At 48.7% G+C, this 21,912-nt stretch overlaps 1 protein-coding gene across 2 annotated transcripts in view; it reads right to left on the minus strand.

The window, feature by feature from the left end:
* The window catches only part of PDPN (podoplanin), a gene marked incomplete at both ends in the record, with an annotated part of 31,608 nt that extends 9,962 nt beyond the window's left edge, over positions 1-21,646 (minus strand). The window contains 2 exons of one of the 2 annotated variants that reach the window (XM_081085633.1): positions 1,497-1,633; positions 21,302-21,646. In XM_081085633.1, the coding sequence (XP_080941759.1) occupies positions 1,497-1,633; positions 21,302-21,365 (201 nt within the window). The remainder of the gene's footprint in view (positions 1-1,496; positions 1,634-21,301) is intronic. The other variant, XM_081085634.1, reaches the window with a different exon arrangement.
* Positions 21,647-21,912: the final 266 nt, after the last annotated feature.

The following is a 21,912-nucleotide window of genomic DNA, read 5'->3' on the forward strand; positions in this document are numbered from 1 at the left end:
TGCAGTTTCAGATTTGCAAGAGGAAGACAGTCTGGAGATCTGTTTCACAAGATGAATATACTTAATACTACTGAATTATGGGTACACTTAAAAATGGTTCATTTGACCCCGGCCAGGTGACTCCAATGTTTGGAGCATTGTCCCATACGCCAAAAGGTTGCAGGTTCAATTCCCGGATAGGGCATATACCTAGGTTGTGAGTTTGATCCCAAGTTGGGTGCATACAGGAGGCAACTGATTGGTGTTTCTCACATCAATGTTTCTCTGTTCCTCTCTCTCTCTCTCTCTCTCTCTCTCTCTCTCTCTCTCTCTCACCTCCTTCATCTCTCTCTAAAATCAATAAACATATCCTCAGGTGAAGACTTTTTTAAATGGCTCATATGGTAAATTTTATGTTATGTGCTCTTTAACACAATAAAAATATGCTAAAGAGTATCTACCATGTACCTCACATGGTTCTCAATCCTGGGGATGTTCTTAAACAGGGGCAGGCACACTTTTCTGTAGAAGGCCAAATGGCAAATATTTTCTCTGTTGTAACCAACTACTCAACTCTGCTCTTAGGGTATGAAAGCAGCCTGAGATCATTCTCAACTGAATAGGCACAGCTGTGTTCCAGTAAAACTTTATTGACAAGAACAGGGTGTGGGCCCAATCTGGTGAGTCGTTTGCTGTCCTCTGGCCAAGAGCGTCACTCCTGGGGGGTGGGGATGGGATTCCTTTAGGCCTCTTTGAGATCATGAGTGAACTTAAGAATCATGAGAAAAAAAATCAACCATGGACTGACCTGGGGAGTATTCAAAGCAGAGAAAACAGAAACCTAAGTTGGAATAAGTCCAAAGTTCAGAAGGGCCCACATGGCTGAACTAGAGGACTCGAGAGGGACAGTGGTGCAAGGATGTCACAGAGGTGGGCAAGAGCCTCTGTCCCATGTCACTACAGTCAAAGCCCCTCAAGGGTGGAAGGTGTGGCCTATATCCCTCCTCGATGCCTCCCAGAGCCTGGCATCTGATCCTTCCCATGGCAGGGGATTAAGATATGTATGACCTGATTAAAGGTCATTAGGGTGGGAATGTTGTCAGTTGGGACTCCACATAGTACACCAGTATGGTCTGGGGGTGGCCTCTAGTCGGTGCTTAATACCAGTCACAGGATGACAGGAAGTTGTGAATACATATCTAGAAACTTTTATAGCAATCCAAGATGTGTCTTGTATTGACACATGGGCTATGGTAGACTGGACATCTATAAACCTACCTCTTTACCAGTTTGAGAAGCCCTGATGTAGACACTCGAAGCACCTGTGACCAGCACACCAGTTACCTGCCAGCTGGACGAAACTGGGAAGTCCTTTTGTTGCAAGCCATGTAACAACTCCTTTGTATGGTCCCACTGATTATATATATATATACACATATAAACATATTTATGCATATATGTCCTTGCATGTGATTGCATGCTTACAAACCAAATTCCTCTCTTCCCCGGACACTCACCTGACTGGTGAAGCCAGCAGGCTTATGGGACTGTTCACTGGCACCTGGGGTCATCGCGTTATCATCCACACCTGGGGTCACCATGCTACTTTCCATACTTGAGGTGGTAGCGTCATCTTCTGGCAGGACTGTGGTGGCTAAAAAAGAAAGGCCGAGTCAGGGCACACGGTGGATGTAGTGTGTGGGCAGACCTAACGGGCTGGCTACAGTGAGATTATCTTCCCCATTTCTTTTTGGGATTTGTTGTTACATTTCCTGCTTGGCACAAACCATTCTCCTTGCTGCACCTCTGGCACATGTGATGGCCTGGTTGTCACCATTGCCCAGGAAAGGAGGGTGGAAAGAGAAAAAGCTGAAGCAGCCAGCCCCTCCTTGATATCCCCCTGGGGCAGGCTGTACACCTTTCCTTTTCAGGTACTATTTCTGAATACACTGAAAGAGTGTATTCAGGTTACTAGAATATCATGTAGACCTGGAAAAATTCTAAATTATAGGCACCTCGGGAGAGTTCCAAAACCACTTTGTAGGCTCTACCTCCAACCTCCTGAATCAGAAACGTCCAAAAAGCAGGGTCTCCATCTTTCCAAAGTCAAGCTTGCTCTCCGTTTAACTTGGAGACTGCTGCCTACCTGAATGGTTAGCCTTGGCTTTGACCACTGACCTCAGAGATTACATAGAGTTCAACCTCCTATCTTCCAGTTGGGCTAATGTCTGCAGGGGAAGGTCAGCAATATACTTAAGGATGCCAGCGAGAACTAAGGAAACTCTCCATGCACCAAGAGCTATGCTACTGAGAGACCTCCCTGGCCCCGGACCTGGCTCTCCGGCATTAACACTGCGTGAATGACCCCATTGTGCCAAAGAAAAGCTTTCTGGAGGAGCAGGGGATAGCAAATTCTAAAACCGGGCAGAGAACAGATAACAACGGTAGCCTCTTCTTCAACCTGTATCCCAGTGATCTGAGCTAATCATGACCAAGCCGGAGCACCATCTCAACTCACCAGATAACCCTTTCGCTGGTTAAAAATCTGACTCATTGGCCACAGGCTCCGTCCGCAGACGCAGAGGGGCTCTGGAAATCCCATGACTCAGTACAGTTGCGAAATAAGGGAGCACACACATCCCAGGAGCAGAGGGAGGGGTGCTTGGGGACTGCTTTGAGGGTGTAATTAAAGAGCGGATGTTCGTAACCAGGCCGTGCTCAAGTCAGCCAGCAGCCCGCCCTTGCTTTAAGATGCCTATTCCTCCCGATGCTTCTTGCCGGTCCAACCACAGGCGCTGCTAATAAATATTTGATCACAGCGTCTTTGCTGATGCAGAGGGAGAAAGCTCCAGAGTAAATTCGTTTGTTCTCTCTGCAACTAGTCCTACTCCAGGGCTGCCGATCGATCTCTTTGGATGAACCTACTAGGATGCATTTTTCATCTGGGTGGCAAAAGCCCTTCACCAGCTAGCAATAACTGAATAGTAGCTCAGCGCAGGCAAATGGTTGGTCTCCCCTCTGAGCCATTTGCTGGGGTGGGGGAGAGGTGGGACAGTGATTGGCCCCCAGAGATTTAGGCCTGTGCTGTAGGCAGATGTTGAATATATTAATGGATTCTCAGGGGCGAAATATCCCTTTGCCTGGCAAGTAGTCCTTATTAAAAACAAACAAACAAAACACACGCGCGCACACATGCACGCACAAAACTAAATATGCTATTTCCTTTTCTTTCTCTCCTGCTTTGAGCTCAACTAACAAGTCATCAATGTAAAAAATGTTGTCCGGTGCTGCTCAGCAAAACCACATACTACGGGGCATCCTCTAACTTTAAAAAACAAACCACCCTTGCTTTAAAAGAAAAAAAACAAAAAAAACAAAAACAAGTACTGAATGAAGTTGGTCTGAATTCTTTCGTAGAAAGTTCAGTTCATTGAAAGCGGAACGATAAAAATTCCTCCTGGTTCTTTCCTACGCTTGGCCCGCATAGCCCGGCACTAAAACCGCTCTGAATAGACAAAGGGCGTTTCTATGAATGACACTCGTGATTAAGATGCATGTTCTTCTAGTCTCACGGCCCTGGCATTCTCTTGGCTCCATGGGAAAGTTGATCTTTAACAAGAGATCCTCAGCTGTCTCTCTCCTTAGGTTGGCTAAAGGCTTTCCTGGGTGACTCGGTCCCCCAGCCAGCGTTTGCCGTCCTTTTCCCTGGAATGTTGAAATTCAAACCACGTGTGGATGCCTGGGACCTCCAATCCTTCCTCCTTCCTGAGACACATGTGCACGCAGGCAACACACACACACACACACACACACACACACAACTGTTTACATAGGTGCAGTGAGGAGAGTGCAATAACAGGGCCGGCCAGGAGCAGTGTGCCCTCATGCTCACATGAAGGAACGCTTTCCTGTCACACCCAGCCTCCCCCGGACATGGCACAGAACCAATGGAAGTTTCCAAATGTGGTGGCAACCCATCCATTTACTTTGGAATATTTTTGTGTGTGATGTTCTTTAAGAAGCTAGGCCAACGTTTATATTGCCTATGAGAAGTTGGTGTGGCTAAATCAATTTCACCTTATGGTTCTTAAATTGGAGAACAAATAAGAACTAAAGAGATGCTTAATGGTAGGAAAGTGCTAATTATGAATCGTTATAATCTTGGCATTAAATCAATGATTCTAGTTTACATATATGTATGGGATGGCATTTCTTTTAAAATATCTCAGAATTTAAATGCAATGATAAATCACATTGTCATTGTCACGGTTTGCAGTATCCTAAGTGCTTGATAAAAATCTTTGAATAAATGCTTTTAAGCCTCTGGTTTTACTGACATTTCTTTGATTAGCAGTGGTGAGCTGTTTCATCTGTTGGCCATCAGAAAATCTCTCTGTAACCATTTTTCTCTTATGGTATTCATGGTTTTTTATAGTTTTGTAGATGTTTAGATTTTTTTTTTATAACCTTAAGAATATATTCCCTGGAATAAATGCTGCAAACATTTTACTCTTTTGTAACTGGTGATTTTTGTTGCTAATAAAATGTATTAAGCTTGTTTTGTCTCCCTGATGTCACAATCATCAACCCTACCTTATAAATATTCACCTGTATTTCCCTTATGGTTTAGCTCTTCCCTTTTTTGTTGTTTGAAGTATTACATATATCTCCTTTTTCCCTGATTGACCACCCCTCACCCCGGCCACTCTCACCCCCCAGGACAAGCCCCCACTAACCCAGGATTCATGTCCATTGGTTACGGTAATATGCATGCATACAAGTCCTTTGGTTGATTCTCCCCCCCCCCCCACCCCCCACCCCCCAGCCTTCTCTCTGAGGTTGGATGGTCTGTTCAGTGTTTCTTTGTCTCTGGATCTATTTTTGTTCATCAGTTTATGTTGTTCATTATATCCCACATATGAGTGAGATTATGTGATATTTATCTTTCTCTGACTGCCTTATTTCACTTAGCATAATGCTGTCCAGGTCCGTCCATGCTGTTGCAAATGGTAAAAGTTCCTTCTTTTTTATAGCAGTACTAGAAGTCCATTGCACGAAGATTTGCGCAATAGGCCTTCCTTCCTCTGGCTGCTGGCACTGGTTTTCCTCCGGCACCCGGGACCCTGGCCTTTGGTCCAGCTGCAGCTGCAATGGAGAAGCCAAGCCTCTTCAGTATTCAGTCTTCAGTCTGGCTAGAGCCTTCAGTCTTTGCTCCATGCCTGCATATGCAAGTTAACCACCATCATTGTTGGGTTAATTTGCATAGTTACTCTGATTGGCTGGTGGGCGTAGTGGAGTGACACCAATTTGCATGTTTCTCTTTTATTAGTATAGATAGTATTCCATTGTGTAGATGTACCACAGCTTTTTAATCCACTCATCTGTGGTGGGGGCTGTTTCCAAATCTTAGCTATTATAAATTGTGCTGCTATGAACATAGGGGTGCATATGTCCTTTCTCATTGGTGTTTCTGGTTTCTTGGGATATATTCCCAGAATTGGGATTACTGGGTCAAATGGGAGTTCCATTTTTAAATTTTTGAGGAAACCCCATACTGTTTTCCACAGTGGCTGCACCAGTCTGCATCCCCACCAGCAGTGCATGAGGGTTCCTTTTACTCCACATCCTCACCAGCACTTGTCATTTGTTGATGATAGCCATTCAGACAGGTGTGAGATGGTACCTCATTGTCATTTTGATTTGCATCTCTCAGATGATTAGTGACTTTGAGCATGTTTTCATATGTCTCTCAGCATTCTGTATGTCCTCTTCCAAAAAGTGTCTATTTTGGTCCTTTGTCCATTTTTGATTAGATTGTTTATCTTCCTTTTGTTAAGTTGTATGAATTCCCTGTGAATGTTGGAGATTAAACCCTTATCTGAGATAGCATTGGCAAATATGTTTTCCCATGCGTGGGCTTTCTTCTTGTTTTGTTGATGGTTTTTTGTTTTTTTGTTTTTTGGGTTTTCTTGCTGTGCAGAAGCTTTTTATTTTGATGTAGTCCCATTTGTTTATTTTCTCCTTAGTTTCCATTGTCCTGGGAGCTGTATTGATAAAGGTATTGCTATGACATAGGTCTGATATTTTATTGCCTATGGATTTTTCTGGTCTCCTGCCTTACATTTAAGTCCTTTATCCATTTTGAGTTTATTTTTGTGTATGGTGTAAGTTGGTGGTCTAGTTTCATTTTTTTGCATGTATCTGTCCAATTTTCCCAGCACCATTTATGGAAGAGACTGTCTTGACTCCATTGTATGCTCTTGCCTCCTTTGTCAAATATTAATTGAGCATAATGGCTTGGGTCAACTTCTGGGTTCTCTGTTCTGTTCCATTCATCTATATGTCTGTTCTTGTGCCAGTACCAGGCAGTTTTGAGAACAGTGGCTTGGTAATATAGCTTGATATCTGGTATTGTGATCCCTCCAACTTTGTTCTTTCTCAGGATTGCTGTGGCTATTCGGGGACTTTTTTTTATTCCATATGAATTTTTGGAGAGTTTGTTCTAGATCTGTGACATACGCCATTGGTATTTTAATAGGGATTGCATTGAATCTATGAATTGCTTTGGGTAGTATGGACATTTTAATGATGTTGATTCTACCAAACCATGAACACAGTATATTCTTCCACTTGTTTATATCTTCCTCTATCTCTTTTTTCAATGACCTATAGTTTTCTGAGTAGAGGTCTTTTACCTCCTTCATTAAGTTTATTCCTTGGTATCTTAATTTTTTTGTTGCAATGGTAAATGGGGTGTGTTTTTGTGTGGTTTTTTTTAGTTTCTCTTTCTGTGAATTCATTATTGGGGAGGGCCCATCCTGGGAACTCTGCAAGGAAGGGGTTCTGATTTCATCTGGAGTCATTTGAGTTCTTTTGGAAGTGGCATAACCTGAGTCCAGAGGCCACTCTGGGTGCTGTGTGAACGGAGTGTGTGTTTCGGGGATGACGCTGGGGTCAGACCGGAACAGGGGGTCACTTAGGCTATTTCTGTCATCCAGGCAGAAGTGGGTGGTGCTCGCACCAGGGCAGTGGTGAAGGAAAGGAAAGAACTGGACAGGCAATGGTTGGGAAGTGTCTGCAGTATTACCCACCAATAATGAGAAATCGATACAAAACCTCAGAGCCAAGAACTCGTTTTCCCACCTGTCACAGCTCTGTTGGTAACAACATTTCACTGGACGTACACGTGAAGCAGGATGTTCTTACATGATGCTAAGTCCTCTAACGGATGCCCCCTGTTTTATCAGGAGAGACGCAAAAGTCCCCCATGCAAGTTTAGGCAAAGAGCCTCTGCCCAGTTTGCCCCACGTGAGGGAGACCAGACCGCCCTGCCGTCCCCTTGCTGTGGACCCGAAGCTTCAGGATCGGACGGCTCAGGAGCCGCTTGGACAGTGTTTTATCTTGAGGAGGGAAGGTGATTTTAAAAATAAGGAAGCCACCAGCCCAGTTACCCTCGGGGTTTTCAGAGAAAACCTGTGGTGTTCGCCCACAGATGAAGGCATCTTGCCTGCTGCCTGGTGTTGTCTGGCATCTTCAAGCTGCTCCAGCGTCTAGATGCACAATACGCCTTTGAAGATGGCTGACTGCATGGCCTGGGGATGACTTTTGTGGCCATTGAGAAACAGAATCTCTCTCTCTCTCTTTTTTTTCTTACGACATCCTAGGAAGTTCTGGTTTTCCCTGGTAGGAGACTTAATAAACATTTCATCCTAGCATCCCCCTCAGTTACATTTGGGATGAAGTGATGCTGGGGGGAGGGGGGTATCAGAACATCTCTTTGAAAAACAAAAATAAAAATGCTCACGTCTATTCCTTCATCCAGACACAGGCTTTGGCGCATTATCTCTCCATCCTGTTTCAATACTGAGCTCAGAAGCCTGAAAATCAACACACCCCCACCTGGAGAAAGACGCCAACCCCCAACATTTCCCAGGCCCCTGAGGACCCCCCCTTCACCTCAATTCCCAACGTCCCATTTAGCTGCTGATCACCATGCGGTGGGTTCTGTGATGAGCAGGAAGGTGTCGGGGCTCTGCTTTTATTTACCACATCTTTCGAGTTGCTCCTCGTGTCCTGCAGGCTGCCCGTCTCCTCCCCTTGTGCGGATGCCTTTCTTTGAAATATTGGGAGCCATTCCCTGACCCAGCGCTGTGTGCCAGACCCTCAGCTCCCAGCAGACTGTGGGCTGCGGTCAATATGATCCCTGATGTGGCCGATGGGTTTTCTCTCCACCCGCGCCCTCTCCATGGCTCCTGGTAGATGGTTTACAGGATCAAAGGTTTGGCCATGGCAAAACCTAGGCAACTCCGAGAAGACTTGGCCCTGCTGCTCAGTGTCTCACAGAAACGGCACTCACTCAGTCTTCCTCTGGGCGGCAAAGGGCTACCCAGCCATTGCCTGTCCAGTTCTTTCCTTTCCTTCGCCACTGCCCTGGTGCGAGCACCACCCACTCCTGCCCGGTTCCACATGCCCGGGGCCTGGCACCATGGTTCATACTTCACAGACGCTTATTCAGCAACTGACTGAAAGAGGACACCTCCAGCCAAGAAGGAAATTTCTTTTCAATGATCCCTTATAGCAGGGGGTTGGGGGGGGGGGGGGGGACCTTTCTTCTGCCAAGGGCTCTTTGGATATTTATAACATCGTTCGAGGGTCATACAAAATGATCACCTTGAAAACGAGCCTGCTATACTTGGTCAAACATTTAATGAACTCACCCCTAATGCCTTGGTAGGGCCAGGCCAGATGATTTCAGGGGCCTTATACTCCTGTAGGCTGGACACTGCCCACACCTGCCTTATTTATATATATATAAAAGTTTAAGTGACCAGCTGACCGTACATATGATGTTCACTGACCACCAGGGGGCAGACACTCAACGCAGAAGCTGCCGAGCTGCGGTGACTTGGCAGCGGTAGTTCTTGGGTGTAGTTCTTGGGTGACGCACCCTGGAACCAGAGAGGAGGGAGCCTGATTCCTTGCAGGGCTGAGCTATTCCACATTCGGTCATGGGTTATGTTGTCGCGACACTGCTGGCCCCGGATCTGGTTTACTGCCAAGCTGCGGTGAACTGGCAGCACCGGTTCTCGGGTGACACATCCCAGAACCAAAGAGGAGGGAGCCTAATTCCTTTCAATGTGCACAAATCTGTGCACTGGGCCACTAGTCTATAATAATAAAAGCATAATATGCTAAGTAGACCAGATGTCCTTTTGGACGACCTTCTGGACAAAGCTGGGGCTGCAAGGGAAGCCTGGGTCCCGGAAGGGCTCTTCTTGCACAAAGTTCATGCATCGGGCCTCTAGTATGATAATATTCCTTCCACTGTCCACTGTGCTTCATCCAGGAGTTGTTAGTACCTCCCCCAGATGAACAGACAGCATGGTGGGCCTGGTCAGCATGGCTCAGTGATTGAGTGTTGACCTATGAACTGGGAGGTCATGGTTCAATTCCTGGTCAGGACACATGCCCGGGTTGTGGACTCAATCCCCAGTTGGGGGCGTGCAGGAGGCAGCTGATTGATGATTCTCTCTCATCATTGATGTTTCTCTCTCTCCCTTCCTCTCTGAAATCAATAAAAATATATTTTTTTTAAAGAGAGAGAGAGACAGTGTGGCTGAAAACACAACAGTTCACCTGGAGGGTGGACTTTACTGCTCTGAGGTTTGCTCTTTAATGAGCAGCAGCCTGTCCACTCACGGTATCACGTCCCGTCAGCCCCTGCAGGCCAAGGCCACAGGGAGACCTGCCTGCCTGCTGCGGCAATGGGAGCATGTGCCTCTCCTGGAAAACTCAAGAGCCCGTGTCAAGGCTGAGGCGACTGGACAAGTTCGCTAGTTCCTCCAGAGACCTCAGAAGAAATGCTGCGTATTAAGATTTGGAACAGCTGGTACCCCCTGACATCAGGGAGGGGTGGGTACAGCACCCAGGGGGGCAATTTTCTTTGGGCTCTAGGTGGGGCAGCCCCTCTGAGTCAGCTCCCAAAGCGGAAGGCAGCATTCTGCAGGCCTCTGCAGTGGAACATAGAGAGGGACAGCCCTGGCCGGAGTGTCTCAGTGGTTAAAGCGTCAGCCTGAGCACTGGAGGGTCACACGTTTGATTTCCAGTTGCAGATTTCCTTGGTTTGATTTCCTTGGTTGCAGATTCAACCCCTGGTCCAGGGCCGGTCGGGGTGTGTATGTGTGTGTGTGGGAAGGGGTGGGGGGGGGGGGAGGGCAACTAATCAATGTGTCCCTCTCACAGTGATGTTTTTCTCTCTCTCTCTCCCCCTTCTACCCTGGCTAAAAATCAATGAAAAAAATATCCTCATTCCTTGAGGATTGAAAAAAAGGAAGAAGGAGAGGGACCAATGGTGTCTGGGGACTCACTTTTTATTTCAACGGCAGGGACTCGCACTGAGTCACTGGCAGGGGAGGGGACAGGACATTTGGTCCCTAAGGCATGGACACCAGGCCTGCTGACCACATCCATTCTCTCTCCTTTGTGATGGGGCGAAAGGCACTGACACCTACTGTGTGCCTTCACAAGTCTTTGCAATTAATGTCCAGGACCATCCATTATATTTCAAGAATGGCTGCTATTTATGAAATTTACAAGAGCATAGCCAAAACATGGTGCCAAGCACTCTCTCATCGTCTCTACAAAAGGCTTGCAAGGGAATACCATCCTCATCTTGAGGATGAGGAGGATGAGGCTGAGAGTAAACCACCCATGTAGCCAGCCAGTGGTGATGCTGGAATCAGACACCAGGCTCTGCCAGACTCCAAAACCCCGCTCTAACCACCGTGCAACACCACCTTCACGCGTATTGGTCATTTTTCCGCAGGTCCCTCTCGTCCCATTCCTCTCTACCCCCTTAGGAAGGGCTGGAGTAGAACTGGAGCGGCCCTGACTGTGGGCTATGGATGCCAAGGGCACCAGCTGGTTCATCTTTCAGCTCCATCCAAACCCTTCCTCCTCTTCTACCCGATCCAGGTGAAGTACCTCTTCCTTCAGATCCCTCCCCAGGGGCCGGGAGGAAGTACGCTCCTCTAACCTAGCCTAGGACTGGATAACACTGGCACCCACTGTTTCCTCCCGACCAGCATCAGGGAGCTACTTGTGGGCCACGCTCCCTTCGGCTGTGGGTTCGTGGCCCTGCCACTAGCACGCCTCTGTTAGCTAAATGAATGAATACATGAATAGTCACCCTTTTCAGGGCTCCGGGAGGTGAATCAACTTAGCCACTCACCCCCAATCACAATCAGGGCTCAGAACTCCTCCGACGTTAAAACGAGAGGCTGTTGGTGGTAACCTCAACCGAGATTACTCAACCTGGGGGGAGGTTTCTCTCTTGACCAAGAGCAGAATGTTCTCGGTAAGAGGAAATGAATTCACAGCCTGTCGCCCGGAATCAACACCTCTGTAAGGACTTTTCTGGACCTCGCCGGGGCCGGAGCCCTGTACAAAGGGCCACCTCATAGGAAGGGGCAGCTTAGTGCTTGAAGAGCCAAGTGACAAAGCCTGCTTTGGAAGTGCTGCCCCACAAAGCATCCCTCCGGGCGGCGGGCTGTTCGGGAAACACGGGCCATCTGCCGGGAAACCGAGCCTCTGCTTGACTCACGGCCGTCAGCTGAGTAGGCCCCGATTTTGCAAGAGTGAGCGGAGGAGCCCGTTTGGATCTGACCTCACTGTCCACCCAGGCGGCTCGCAGACTGTCCAGCTGTGAGCCCAGGAGGATGAGGCCCTGCAGGAATGTGCAGAATGTGCTGCGTGTGTTTCCACGAGCTGCCCGTGGCCTTGATCCTAAGCCTGGCTTGGGAGTTTGAAATGTACACCCTTTTCAGGGCTCCCGGCAGTAGGTTTGTAAAAAAAATAATTGTTCTTAGCTAGGGGGATCTCTCCGACTCTCCCTAGCAGCTCTTCCCCCTTGATCCCATGAATGGGAAATTCAGGCGGCAAACTTTGTCTCCAGAGCATATTTCTGATGTCTGTTTGGTTTAGTGCAGGGGTCCTCAAACTTTTTAAACTGGGGGCCAGTTCACTGTCCCTCAGACCGTTGGAGGGCCAGATTATAGTTCAAAAAAAAAACTATGAACAAATTCCTATGCACACTGCACATATCTTATTTTGAAGTAAAAAAACAAAACGGGAACAAATACAATATTTGTATTTGCATGTGGCCCGTGGGCCGTAGTTTGAGGACCCCTGGTTTAGTGTCTCCCCAGGTGCCCATCAGACACATTAAATTGGTTGTCCCACTAGTACCTCAGCCTCACTGTGTCTATGACAGAGTGTACACACTCCTGCTCCTTCTCAGCAGATTGGTTCCTAACCGCTCTTCCCTCCTCCCTGAGTTCTATCATCTGCTTATCATGTCATTCTTGCCCAAAGGCTTGGATCACTGAGTTTCTTCCCGCTCTTCCTGCCACATGTTTACTATGTACTGACCACGTGTTCTTTTAAGTGGTAAAGATGGACGGCACGGGTCCATGGGTCCTCCTCTCTTCTCTAAAGGGCAAGAGGTACACAAATAAGGAAACTATAGGAGAAAGACTAGCCACAGCAATCTTGGAAAGAACACAGTAGGACTCACACGTCCTGATTTCAACACTTATTACAAAGCTACCGAGTCAAGATGCTTTCATACTGGCATAAGAATAGATGTATAGATGAAGGAATAGAATGAAGACTCCAGAAATAAACCCATATATATTCAAGTTGACTCCAAATGAATCAGAGGCCTAAATGTAGGAGCTAAAATAATGCAACTGTAGGAAGAAAGCGTAAGAGTAAATCTTTGTAGCCTTAGATTAGGCAATCTTCCTAGGCAACAAAAGAAAAAAAAAATAGGTAACTTGGACTTCATTAAAACTTTAAAAGTTTGTGCTTCAATTGATACTAACAAGAGATTGAAAAGATGCGTGGCTCAGTGTTTGAGCTTTGACCTATGAACCAGGAGCTCATGGTTTGATTCCTGGTCAGGGCACATGCCCAGGTTGTGAGCTCAATCCCCAGGGTGGGGTGTGCAGGAGGCAGCTGATCAATGATCTTCTCTCATCACTGATGTTTCTCTCTCTCTTTCCCTCTCTCTTCCTCTCTGAAATCAATAAAAATAGATTTTTTTAAAAAAAGAAATTGAAAAGACAACGCATAGAATGGAAGGAATATTTGCAATTCATACATCTGATAAAGATCTAGGGTCTAGGTTTTAGATTATACAAAGAATCCTATCTTATAAAAGGCTAATATTCAAATAGACCAAATGGTGGAATAACCGAACAACCGGTCACTATGATGTGCGCTGACCACCAGGGGGTGTGCATGGAACATGGTGGGTGTTGGCCGTGGCAGGATCATGCAGTAGGTGAGCGTGGGTGCCAGACCAGGGCGGGGTGCCAGTCGCTGTCATTTGGGCAAGCCTCTGGTGGTTACTGAAAGTTCTTTGCTCCCATGTGCCACAGTCCCATCTGGTGCTGGCCCCAATTGCCCCTCAGGGCTTCTCTACCTCGCCCTGCTCCTGAGGGGCAATCGGGGCAGCAGCCACCACTCACACCTGCTGAAGGCGCTGGCCCCGCTCGCACCCACTGCTGGTGCCAGCCCCAATTGCTCTGTGCTGTCAGTGGGTGCGAGCGGGGCCAGAGCCATCAGTGCGTGGGAACGGTGATGGCGGGAGCAGGGCTGCTGGCAGACAGGGGATCAGGGCTGCAATGTGAGGGGCTAGGCGGGGGCGCGGAGGATGAGCTGAGACCCGCCCCTGTGCCCACCGCAGCCTTGTGGCCCACAGTTCCTTTCAAGGTGCACAAATGCATGCACTGGGCCCCTAGTTCAACAATAAAAGGACAACCCAATTTTAAAAGGAGAAAAGAATATGAATAGACATTTCTCCAAAGAAGAGATACAAATGGCCAATAAGCACATGAAAAGATGTTCAACATCATTAGGCACTAAGAAAATGCAAATCAGAAAATAGCTAGTATTAAAAACAAACAGAAAATAACAAGAGTGGGCAAAGATGTAAAGAAATCAGAACTCCTGTGCATTGTCGGTAGGGATTAAAATGATACAATCACTTTGGAAAACAGTTGGCAGTTTCTCAAAAAGTTAAACATCGTTACCATAGGACCCAGCCATTCCCCCCTAGAGAAATGAAAACATATGTCCCCACAAAGACCTGTACATGAATGTTCACAACAACTTTACTTAGAATAGCCCCAAACTGGAAACAACCCAAATGTCCATCAATTGGTGAATGGATAAGCAAAATGTTTTATATCCATACTAGAGCCCGATGCACAGAATTTGTGCAAGGGTCTTGGCCCTCGCAGCCCCTGCTGCCTCGGCCCTTGCAGCCCTGTGGCTTCATCTGGAAGTTCATCCGGGTGGTCGTTCTAATTAGCATATTAGCTCTTTATTATATAGGCTAGTGGAATATTATTCAGCCATAAAAAGGAATGAAATTCTAAACATGCTACAACATGGATGAACCTTGAAAACATCATGCTAAGTGAAAGAAGTCAGACACAAAAGGCCGCATATTATATGATGACATTTATGTGAAATACCCAGAAGAGGCAAACCCATAAAGCAGCGGTTCTCAACCTGTGGGTCGCAACCCCTTTGAGGGTCGAACAACCCTTTCACAGGGGTTGCCTAAGACCATCGGAAACACATATATAATTACATATTGTTTTTGTGATTAATCACTATGCTTTAATTATGTTCAATTTGTAACAATGAAATTGGGGGTCACCACATGAGGAACTGTATTAAAGGGTCGCGGCATTAGGAAGGTTGAGAACCACTGCCATAGAGGCAGAAAGCAGATTAGTGGTTGCCAGGGGATCAGGGAGAAGAAATATGAGCCCCTGCAAATGGTTTGGGAGTTTGGGAAAGGAGGGTGATGAAATAATGTTCTAAAATTGTGCCGTAGCTGGTTTGGGTCAGAGGATAGAGCAGGGGTGGGCAAACTTTTTGACTCGAGGGCCACAATGGGTTCTTAAACTGGACCAGAGGGCCGGAACAAAAGCATGGATGGAGTGCTTGTGTGAACTAATATAAATTCAAAGTAAACATCATTACATAAAAGGGTACAGTCTTTTTTTTCAATAGCTTTATTCATTTCAAACGGGCCGGATTCGGCCCGCAGGCCGTAGTTTGCCCACGGCTGGGATAGAGTGTCAGCCTGTGGGCTGAAGGGTCCTGGGTTCGATTCCAGTCAAGCACACATGCCTGGGCTACAGGCTTGATCCCCAGTGTGGGGCATGCAGGAGGCAGCCGATGCAGGATTCTCTCTGATCATTGATGTTTCTATCTCTCTCTCCCTCTCCCTTCTGCTCTGAAATAAAAAAATATATTTTTTTTAAATAAAAATAAATTAAATTGACCCTGGTGATGGCTGCACAACTCTATATATGCATATACTAAAAACCACTACATTGTTCAATTTAAAAGGGTTAGGTCTATGGTATGTGAATTACATATCAATAGCAGTGATGAATGTTGTAAGAGGTAAATAATAAGAACCCAGGAAATGAAAGAATGAAAATCAGGAAATCCCTGGCTGCAAGTCTTGCTGGCTCTTATTCCCCAAAATCTGACCTCATCACTCCTTCTGTTGTCACTCTCCACACAGTCTCTTTACCTCCTGACTTGTCCCGTAACCTAGATTCATATGGTGTCCTCCTCATTGACTTTTCTGACAACCACTGTTCATGGCCTGCGCACTCCCACTTTCTATTATTGCCTACAACCCACAGAAAAACGTCCACCTCCCCCACTCAACACGGACTCGTCCTTCTCCCGCATTTCCTGCCACTCCCCAACGCACTCCCTGGCCTCCAGCGAGCCTTCCCCGCCCTGCCCAGACCACTTCCCACATAATTCTAGGTGGTTTGCATTTCCGTGCAGCCTTTCTCTCCCGAACTGCCCTTCCCTGCCTGACACCTTGTTCAACCAACCTCACCATTGTTCACTGCCAAGATCAAGTCCCATCTTCCCCACAAGGCTTTTTCTGGATCCCAACAGAATCTCATCTCCAAACTCCGAGTGGCAGATAACAAACGGTGTGAGCGGCTCAGGACACGCAGTTTTCCTCAGACGTTCTTTTACGTATACAGGGTACTTATTCTGAGTTGTGAGCCCCTGGCTGTTGTGCTCAGTCATTAGAGGCATAGGCTCTGAGGGTGAGCTGCCCAAATCTAAGTCTCGCCATTGCCATTTGCTTGTGCTGTGCCTGTGTGTCAGTTACTAAACCTCTCTGAACGTCTTTACTCCTCTGTAAAATACAAATAGCTGCGCCCTTGTAGTTCTGTTGTGCAGATTAAGTGAAGCAGGGCTTGGAAAGAGCTGGACACGTGCTAAGTGCTCAGTAAATGTTCGCTGTTATCACCGCGTTACTGCCATTCACGCCATCCATGCAGAATCTAGTTCCCTTAGCTTTACAGACTCAGGCATGTAACCTTATGAGGGGGCGATCCAGCTCAGATGAAACTGTTCCACATTACCCAAACTCACAAGAGGCCAGGAAACCAACTCGTTTATTTAGAACAGGATGTGGTTCCCACCGCTTCAGAGAAGGCATGTCCTTCTCAAGCGTGAAATACCTGAGACATTATTTGGTGCACGTGCAACACAGGAGAAGGGCGAGGCGCTGGGTGAGTCACTTCCAGGCTCTGATAGAACAGCCATCTCTGAGTCATCACAGCATCACTGTCATTGGGATCAGAATCCCACGTGATCAGATATGACATCTTGCCTACTAGCTGCAAGCTGGGGTAACGTTGCCTTGCCTCACTCGCACAGCCGTTTCTCAAGAAATATTTGTTCAATACATGAATTCCTTGGGCAAGGCAGGTCTGACAACATCAGACCCTTCGGGCAGGATTCACTGGGTCACCCCGTGCCTTATATGAGTCATGTTTTATTCCCCCAGATAGAGACACCTTGATGGATTGCAGGAAACACTCTCTTCTCATCGGTCACATGTTTACACGTATCCTAGCATGCCCCCCTGCCCCGCTTCCCATCTGTTTTCTATGTAACTGGCATTCCCCGGCATGCTACAAAAGTCACAATGACAGTCATTACCCAGTGACATTCCCTCTGCACAGGGGTCAAGAGCACATCTTCCTCCGGAAAAGTGGTTATCCTTTTGGTAGGTTTGTTGTTTTGGGCCTCCCTTCCCCCTCCCCCCTCCATCCCTCCCGCCCCCGTGCATGCAATTTAGTGTTGCATGAACAAGTTCAGTTCGCAGGTCCTCAGACAGCTAGGTGAATGAGGTGGCCAGGCCTGCAGGTCTCCCTGTGAACCTGGCTTGATTCCAGCTGGATTGCCCTCAAAGGACAAGCCAGGCTCCCCCAGGGCAGAGGCAGTGGGCCAGGAGAATAGAAGCATCCACCCACACCCTATGCCGAACATGAACGGAGTGCCTGCCCGGACTGGCCCGCTGTGGGCAGGCTGGCTGGTGGGTGCTTGGGTGAGACCCAAGGGAAGGAAGCAACCAGCTCGACTTCCTGCCTTGGATGAACTTGGCACATCATTCCTGTTGTTCCCTAACCTGGCTCCATCTCTCATAGCCCTCCGATAAAATGCCTGCTCACTTTCCTTTCCCCAAGTTTCCAGAAATCAGCAGGGAAAGGGTTCACACGTGCAATCGAAAGCTGTGTTGGTGTTTGCTCATCCCATGGGAATCCTAAAACTTATTCTTGGCTTTAGAAGTACCTGCCCCACCCGCCTTGTCCCTAATTCACCTCCCCACCAATCATGTGATTCTTTTCCAACAAAACCTCTCTCACTGAGAGGTGAGAGGTGTCAGGATCTTAATCAGATTTCTCAAGTGAGTGCCACAAGGGTAGTGCTAAGTAGGCCCGTCTTCTCTCTCTCTCTGGCCTCCCCTATAACATTTCCACAAGTTCTAACCTGGCGTGCCTACTTTTCGAAGCCAGAAATATGACAAATATTCAGATAAGCCCATGGAATTCAAAGCACAGGTGTGCGGCCGGGCTGGTGCGGCGTTCAGAACGTGCTTTCAGGTTAGGTGTGCACACTCCGAGGCTGCACCTAGCGCCGCACCAAGCATTCCGGACATGCTGAGGTGCCATTTGGGGAATGAATGGACGAATCCGATCGTAATGCACTGCGGTATCTTCATTCTTAAAGGAATATCACAGTACGCATTCAGTGTAAAGAACTGCTTACACCTCCTAACATTTTTTTGTTTTCATGTTTAAAGAACGTTCATGTTTAAAGAGCTTGTGGTTGGAGTTAAACCCATTTCAGAAGCCCAATTCTGTTGTATCCTGAAGATATTAGTAAGTAATGTAAGGAGGTGTGGTGATGAATGCGGTAACTGACAGTCCTAGGAGGTGGTGGGGAACGGGAATGGGAGAGAGGAGGGCGGTACGCTATGGAGAGCTGCTTTCGCATTTCCTCACCCCATGGGAATCTTGAGACTTCAGAGGCCTGAGAAAGAGAGAGGGGGCTGCATACCTCTGCTCAGCCAGGGTTCCCCCCTGTGCTCGCAGTCCTGACTTAGCCATCTCATGCATGGATACTTTTTAAAAATGTGCTTTTTGTCCTTGCCGGTGTGGTTCAGTGGACAGAGCATTGGCCCAAGCACTGGAAGGGTAGCAGGTTCGATTCCCGGGCAAGGGCAGTACCTGGGTTGCAGGTTCGATCACTGGCTCCCGTGGGGGCGCAGGAGGGAGGTAACCCATCGATGTGTCTCTCTTACACCCATGTTTCTCTCTTTCTCCCTCTCCCTCCCTCCCTCTCTCTTCTCACTCCCTTCCAGTCTCTCTAAAAATCAATGGAAAAAATATCCTTGGGTGAGGATAACAACAACAAAAAAAGTGCTTTTCTATATTCAATGCGGTTTTGGATCCCATACACCAGTGGTCGGCAAACCCATTAGTCAACAGAGCCAGACATCAACAGTACAATGGCTGAAATTTCTTTTGAGAGCCAAATTTTTTAAACTTAAACTATATAGGTAGGTACATTGTTATTAACTTAATTAGAGTACTCCTCAGGCTTAGGAAGAGCCACACTCAATGGGCCAAAGAGCCGCATGTGGCTCATGAGCTGCAGTTTGCCGACCACGGCCCTACACCAAGTGAAATGCTAGCCCTCCCTCCCAAGCTCTAACAGACCTGACCTTTACGAAACGCTCGGCTGATGCTACAAAAACTCTTAGCAACGCATGAAGATTTCAGGGCCTCCGAAACTGGCAAGGGTTTCGGGGAAATCACAGGAAAAGTTGTTTGCCGCATGATTAATCCTGGGTGGACTGGTCCGGGAAGAGCACAGGACTTTGCAGCAAGCAGCGGCCTGCAGGATCTCGCCCAAAAAGCAATCCTGAAGTGCGTGCTTTGGATGAGGTTTCAGAGTGAGGGTGGGGCTGACCATTGAGGGAAATGCCAGATGTGTGGACAACGGAGGGCCTTTGAACCCTCTGACTCCACGGAGACAACATATGGGACCAGATTATAAAACTGACCCGGAGCATAACAACACTAGATGAGGGAGACCCAGTAGGGAGCAGGATCCTGGGAGAAAGATAATAAAATTCATCACCATAATTACCCCCAGCCCTACTCCTCAACCTGAGCCAACAACAGCTCAGCTCAATGGAGCTATTCATCCTGATTCCAGTCGCCTCCCTCATTATCCTCAGACAAAACCCCTCCGGGGCCTCAGCTCCTAGCCAGCAGGCCAGCAAAGCAGTATCCACACACAGCCACCCTCACCCATAGCCCGGGGGCTTGTCTTTAGCAGTCCCTGGCAGTTTTTTCAGAGGAGGCTTCCCGCCAGCCACCCTTCGGGAGTACCTCTGACACTCAGGAACCGGCTTCGGGATAATTACAGCTTAACCCTCCCCTGGAGCAAACAGAGGATGCCACCCAGCTGCCAGCTCCAGCCCCATCCCCTCCATCCCCCTGAGCAGGGCTGGGATTGGCGACCTCCCACACCTTGCCCTGGTGAGCTCAACACGGTATCATCTGCACACTGTCTCGCCAAAAAGGAAATGTAACGGAACCGCAGAGTCGTGTATATTACAGGGAAAAGAGAAGTGACAAAGATAGGGCCCCCACGAATAGCCCGCGGGCCTGCGGAGAGGGTTGCTCCATCTCGGAAGCAGACAGCTGGGCACAGAGCACCATCTCCTGTGTCACTCCCCCCCACCCCCCCCCCGCCCCCCCCCCCCGCTGGGTATTTCTGTCCTTGCATGGAATTGCAGGAGCCTCCTCCCTCCAGCCACTCCCTACGAGGATTCCTGTGGCACTGGGATCCTCAGTTTGGAAAATCTAAGAGTTTACCTTCAGAGCAGTTTACCTAAGAGTTTACCTCCAATTCCAAAGCTCTCTAGTTAGATGCGAATCCCTTCTACCAATATTGAGTGAGCAACTACTACGCGCCGGACATTGCTGTGTCCTGGGGAACTTAGATTCTTTGGGGGAAAACAGATGATAAAAACCCAAGAAAAGAAGTAAAGTATTGACAAACGTCCTGGGATGCCACCAACTGGGCAGAAAGGTAAGGGATGAGAGGAGGACGAGCGAGCAAGAAGAGGGACAGGGAATGGAGCGATGCAGATGACCAGGTAGGCAGTGCCCCATCATCAGACCTATCATACCTGAAGTCTGAGGACTCACCAACACTCATGGGCATCATTGCACAAGCTCAACACAGGGTCTCCAACCAACGTAAACCTCCGGTCCCAGCCACCCTCCATTCCCTCCTGCTACTGGGAACCCTCCACTCCGCCCTTCCCTCCCACAGGATCCTCAATACAGAGGGTCCCCAGGGATGCGCCCTGAGCGTGTCTGGGGGCGCACAAGTTGGCAGCCCCCAGAGGGAGAGCATCATTCACAGGGGGAATCCTCCCCCCAGGCCGGCACTCCTGGATGTCCCTCCCCATCCCGGGAGCCCAGTCTCCTTGGAGGGAGGCCACGGCATTGCTCCAATCCACGGCCCTGCAGGGAAGCCCAGTCCTGGCCAGGGAAGGCTCCTGCTGTTACCCGTCACCCGCCACCCTTTCTCCTGTGAGCCGAGCTGAGCAGGGCATGCCAGGAGGTGGGCTGTCTGTGAGGGAGACCCCTTTACTCCTCGTTTCTGCCGCCTGTGGATTCGGGGTCTCCTCCTCACACCCCATTCAGCTCTTTCTTTGGGACCCGGCACCAGCTCAGCGCTGCCTCCCCTTCTCCCGGGTCCTCCAGACTCGCAGGCACACCCTCCCCGCGCCCCTCTGCTCTCCTAGGCAACCTCAAAACACCAGGCCCGGGCACCACGGCGGGTCGGCCCAGGTCCTCACCAGCAGCCGCGGGGAGGGAGCGGGTCTTACCTCCTGTCCGAGCCCAGAGCAAGGCACTCCCCAAAACCAGCAGCAGCACCCGCGCCTTCCACATCTTCTCGGGCAGCCTGTTCCCCTCGGCGGCCAGCAGCTAGTTTCTGGGAAGATTCGCAGGCCCGCGCCTGGAGGAGCGCGAAAGGGGGGACTGGAAGGCGGGGAGCAAAAGTCCCAGGGCAAGAGGGGTCCCCCAGCTTCCTCCGGCGGCCGGGCAGTCAGCGGAGCGAACTTGGCAGCTGGGAACTTCGGGAGTGCAGCGGGCATTTATGGGCGCGGGGAGGCGGGAGCGCCCGCGGTAAGGTGGTCTCCGCGGGGCCATTGGGACCGCCCTCCCGCTCTGTTTGGCCGCGAACGCGATGACCTCAGGCCAGGTTTAAAGTTACAGGGCGGCCGCTGTGGGCTTTGCCAAGGCAGTGGAGGGACCCCCCCCCCCAACCCTGGCAACCTCGGCGTTTACTCTGTTCCCCAACAGGAAGGAAAGGGGGTACGTGCAATAAGCAAGTTATTTAAAAAAATTTGTTTAAACTTTATTTATTCTTTTTTTTAAGTGCAAGGCACAAGCCTAGTTGTTGGGGTTTTTTTTCTTGTTATGAGAAGTGAACGGT

Source organism: Myotis nattereri, assembly GCF_964212035.1.
Source record: "Myotis nattereri genome assembly, chromosome: 3".
Classification (NCBI taxonomy): Eukaryota; Metazoa; Chordata; class Mammalia; order Chiroptera; family Vespertilionidae; genus Myotis; species Myotis nattereri.